Source organism: Antrostomus carolinensis, unplaced genomic scaffold (assembly GCF_000700745.2).
Source record: "Antrostomus carolinensis isolate BGI_N321 unplaced genomic scaffold, ASM70074v2 scaffold34276, whole genome shotgun sequence".
Lineage (NCBI taxonomy): Eukaryota > Metazoa > Chordata > Aves > Caprimulgiformes > Caprimulgidae > Antrostomus > Antrostomus carolinensis.
In genome coordinates, this window is record NW_010321724.1 from 1 (window position 1) to 5,015 (window position 5,015).

Consider the following 5,015-nt stretch of genomic DNA (forward strand, 5'->3'; position numbering starts at 1 on the left):
TTTTACTGACTGCTGCACTTTTCTTCTCCACCCTTCCCTTCCAGTCCTCTCTGCTTGGGTACCCTTGTAGTTATCAACTACTAACAAGTTATCAACTACTTGTTCTCATACCAATCCTGAAACCAAAACACAGCACTTTCTAGCTACTAAGAAGAAAATTAACCATATCCTAGCAAAAACCAGGACAACAGGTCAGCAGCTTTGAAAGCTGCTGCATTAGAGTAGGAGAAAGACGTTTCCCCTGGTGAGATTCCTCCTCATCCCAGAGCCCAGCTGGCAGGCTGCCTGCGGGGGAAGCTGTCAAGTGTCATTACTGATGCAAGAGCTGGGTTGTGACCTTAAAGTTGCCAGATGGAGTGGGAGGTCTTTTTCAGTCTTTATCTAGTGTGTGGTACTTACCCTGCCTCTTCTCAAATAAGTCTTAAGCGTCCCCCTCCCCTGGGCTCAGAAACCACAAGGATTGGGACCCCAAAATTTGGCATAGACTGATATTGCCTATACCAATTCTGTTTGATGACTACATTATTAATTCTCCTGTTCTGTTTAAAAATGAATTGTGATGGCCAAAAGATTACCCTTGGCATGATCTAGCTGTACAGCAACAGGAAGTGTAATCAAGTTGTTTGGCAATCAAGTATTCCAGCCTATATAAATAAGCATGCCAAAAAGTGATCTATTAATAATTGCACTGAAAACTCTTAAAGTCATAAACAACCAAACTCTCCAGTCCCACAGTGTAAGGGAGTTTGACAGCACAAACTTTAATAGTTACCCAGTAATGTCACTGCTGAGATCTCCATCAGCTTTATAACCTGCTGACACCATTCAACACTGGATGAAAACTCAAACCAGAACTGTAAATAAACTTCCAGCCTTCCATGAGGGAACTAATGTAGATATTAGTAATGGGACTGGAGGAGCAGAATTGAATAAGAGTTTACTACTCATCAGCTTAAGGGTGGGCCAGAAAGGATGAAGCAATCCAAAGTTTCAGCTGGAGATATCTTAGCCAGCAGGGACACAACTGGATCAGCCATATGGAAAAGGATATTTTCAAAGAATAAAAGAGATGCCAGTGTAATGACGTTGGCTTAGGTATGGCTAAGGCATAACGTCAGATTATGGAGAAGGAGAAACCAAGGTTGCCAGAAAGCAGTAAGTGCTGGTAAGAATTGCACAATGTTGTGAATGCCCACAGTACTTGGAAGGAGATAGGATGTGATTTAATCTAATAATTAGAGTCATTATCTGCAGTGCTGATTATCTCAGCTATTTATCTTATAGCCCAAAAGTTAAGGAAAGTTTAGTTTGCCCTGCAGCTGCTGGTGGCTGTGAGCCTTGATTCAGAGAAGGTGAAGTGCTGTAAATGCAGTGAGTGTCACTAAGACAAGGGAGTGAGGGGACATAGAAAACGGTGACAGCTTTAGATCACAGTCAAGACTGTCTTACAAGGTTTACTTACTCTTGAAGAATTTGAGGAAAATAGTACCTACCAGAGGTTAGTTAAACAAATCACTTATAAAGTAATGATGCATTTTGGGGGATGAGACTTGCTAATATTTGTCTAGTATCATTAATGACTGACTAACATTAAAATATTTCACTTATTTATACAGCTCTAGAGTCTGTAAAATAGAAGTGCAGGGTTCTCGCTGGGAAAATGGGATTTAAGATAGCTGAGGAGGGGAGGAGGCTGTGCCATGGGTTAAAGAGACATAAAGCCAATACCTTTCTTTAAAAATAAGGAAGAATAAATTAAACTCATTTACTCACATATGAAGCTGTATAATAGTTAAATCATACGGCTACAACACATCCTAGAGTTGAACAGAATATTGCCAGTATGTCCAGATGGATTAGAAATGTGTTGTAGAATAGATATCTTTGTACAAATATGACCCAGCAGTGTTATAGAAGCAAAACAAATTAAGCTGCTTAATGGTAAGGGTGTGATGAACATCCTCTCACAGCTACAGGCAAGGTGAGGTCTGTTCATTTTGTGCTCAGATCTCCAGCTTAGCTTATCTTAACAGCTCTGGTGATAGATCAGAATTAGATGAAGTATGCCATTTGACAGTTTTTAATGACTGTGATGTTTTCTTTCCTACTTTTTTTATAAATACTATGTAGCATTATAAAACACCTGCTGCAGTAGTGGAAGTATTCAATCACACCAGTAACAGGCAAGAGAGGTACGTAGTGGGTTTTGCACAGCAGTGGGAGGAGAAGTATTTAATAAAAGGAGGAACATTCTGTAGAGATACAGTGAAAACTGCATACAAACTCAGGTTCTAAAATTACCTTTCAACGTTTAAATTAACTATATTTCCAATTCATACCGTCACACTGAAGCCTTCTGGGAATATTTATGGCTTGTTTGCTTCATGTTTCAATTCTGAAACAGAAATATTTAAAGCTGTGTCTGAATACCTCAGTATCCAGGGGTTTATTTCTGTCACTGCAGGCTGACTTCTCCGATTCTCACAGGGGAATAACAGTTCTGGCTGATTCATTACCTCACTGGTTTTTGGGGTTTTTTTATTCACCTGGGTGTTGACATTAACAATTGGCATATAACTATCAGTTTAAAATTAGCTTAAAGACAAAACAGCTGTGCAAAAACTTTAGCTTTTCTAGTAGTTGCTTTAACTGTTTGTTTGGGGTTTTTTTTTAATAGGAATTGCAGTAGCATGAAAGGAAATTCTTCCTAATGGACAACTATTGAGCACGTCAGGACTCCCAAGAAAGATTTCGAAAGAAGCTTGAGCCACATTGGACTGGAATCATGTTAAACAAGCCAGTGCTGGTGGAATCCCTGATTGTGTTCGTCATCGTTCTCTTTGTGCACGCGGTGGTGTGGGACCGGTACTCCTGGTGCGCTGTCGCTCTCGCTGTCCAGGCTTTTTATGTCCAATTCAAATGGGACCGTCTGCTCCAGCTGGGTGGGGCTGTATTCCAGTTCCGTGCAGCAGCAAACAGTGGCCTCCTGCCAGCCAGCATGGTTATCCCCTTGTTGGGGATAGTGATGAAGGAGAGGTGCAAGTCTGCTGGCATCGTGTACTTTGAACGCTTTGGCATAGTCGTCGCTTCCACTGGCATGCTGGTTGCTCTCTTTCTGTCTGTAATAGCGGTGGGCATCACAAAACCTGTGCCCACCAACACGTGCATACTTACTGGTGTTGCTGGCAGCGTAATTATCTATACCATGAAGCACTCTCTGGCTGTTTCAGAAGTGATAGAGGTCCTAGAAGTGCTGCTAATTTTTGTCTACCTCAGTATGATCTTGCTGTACCTGTTGCCTCGATGTTTTACTCCTGGAGAGGCATTGCTCGTTCTCGAAGGTATAAGTTTTGTTCTCAATCAGCTCATTAAACGCTCACTGAATGTAATCGAGGGCAGGGGTGATCCCATAGACTTTTTCCTTCTGGTGGCAGTTGTTGGAGTTATTCTTCTTGGGCTTTTTTTCACTGTGCTCTTCATTTTCATGGATTCGGGTACGTGGATCTCCTCCATGTTTTTCCACATGATGACAGCAGTGCTAGGCTTAGGGGTCATCATGCCTTGGCTGTACCGACTGATCCAGAGGAACCCTTTGTTCTGGCTGCTCCAGTTTCTGTTTCAGACACAGACAAGAATTTACCTTCTTGCATATTGGACCTTTTTGGCTGCTTCAGCATGTGGTGTAGTTTTCTACCAGAACGCTAAGAGATCATCTGAATCTAAAAAACACCAAGCCTCAACTATAACCAGGAAATATTTCCATTTCATTGTTGTAGCTACTTACGTTCCTGGACTAATTTATGACCGGCAGCTTCTCTACGTTGCTGCAGTACTGTGTCTGGCAGTGTTTATCTTCTTGGAGTATATTCGGTACTTCAGGATCAAACCGTTTGGCCAAACCCTTAGGCATTTGCTGTCTCTCTTCTTGGATGAAAGAGACAGTGGACCTCTAATCTTGACTCATATCTATCTCCTCCTTGGCATGTCCCTCCCAGTGTGGTTGTTCCCCAGGTCTTGTGCTCCTAAAGGTACCTTGTCTGGGGCAGGAGCACTGGTCCCCTACTCTGGGGTACTGGCAGTAGGGGTAGGAGACACCATTGCCTCTGTTTTTGGCAGTACAATGGGGGAAATCAAATGGCCGGGAACAAAGAAGACCTTTGAAGGGACAATGACAGCTGTTTTTGCTCAGATCATTGCTGTAGCTCTTATTCTGATCTTTGACAGCAGTGTGAACCTGAACTCCAACTATGCCTGGATTCTGGCATCTGTGACTTTAGTTTCTCTTTTGGAAGCTTATACTACCCAAATCGATAACCTGCTGTTGCCTCTCTACCTCCAGATAATGTTTATGGCATAAAAGCATTTCCAGGAACTGAGGTTTCTCCCCTTCTAGAGAAAAGTGGTAATAGAATATGCACTGTAATGAGACCTCAAAGATGATCCAAACACTGCTTTTGGTACAGCAGATAAAATTGTTAAAAACAGAAATGAAAAAGACCTATTTAAAATAAAGGTTTTGGTTTGGTCTTGTTTTTTCCCCTGTTCAAAACAGCATGAGTTGCTTTGTGTTATCACAGGAACACAAACATGACTGATAAAAATAGCATTTGTGTTTAATAATCCAATTTAAGTTTCTTCGGGCTGCCCAGAGGAAAGAAAATAGAGGAAGAAGAGGTAAGTCAATTAAAGGAAAAAATAAATAAGCAAACCTCTCTGATGTTGCCACCTCTGTGTTGTATCACAAACAAAACTTGTTTTCCTGTACTGAGCCCTGCCGTCTTGTATTCCTGAATATGTGAAGTCCTCATTTCTGTATAAGCACCATCTAAAGCATGTTTTATACTGACAGGCCACAGAGTGAGTACAACTGTCCAAGTGTAACCAGTCACCATCAACAAGAGCCACTAACGCGCTGCGATTACGAACACAACTTCAAACTCAGTAGCTAAGTTTATTCGGGGCAGGTGGAAGAGGTTTGAGACTGTAAGAGACTGTTTATTCCAAATGGTACTAAC

At 41.7% G+C, this 5,015-nt stretch overlaps 1 protein-coding gene across 1 annotated transcript; it reads left to right on the forward strand.

Moving 5' to 3' along the window:
- Window positions 1-2,681: 2,681 nt before the first annotated feature.
- On the forward strand, window positions 2,682-4,528 carry DOLK (dolichol kinase). The gene has a single exon (XM_010170044.1). It carries the CDS (start codon window positions 2,786-2,788, stop codon window positions 4,355-4,357), a length of 1,572 nt encoding a protein of 523 aa, XP_010168346.1. The 5' UTR covers window positions 2,682-2,785; the 3' UTR covers window positions 4,358-4,528.
- The last annotated feature ends 487 nt before the right edge of the window (window positions 4,529-5,015 follow it).

Bases quoted from the DNA above. Each gene is read 5' to 3' on its own strand.
- DOLK (XM_010170044.1), top strand. From the start codon at position 2,786: ATGTTAAACAAGCCAGTGCTGGTGGAATCCCTGATTGTGTTCGTCATC.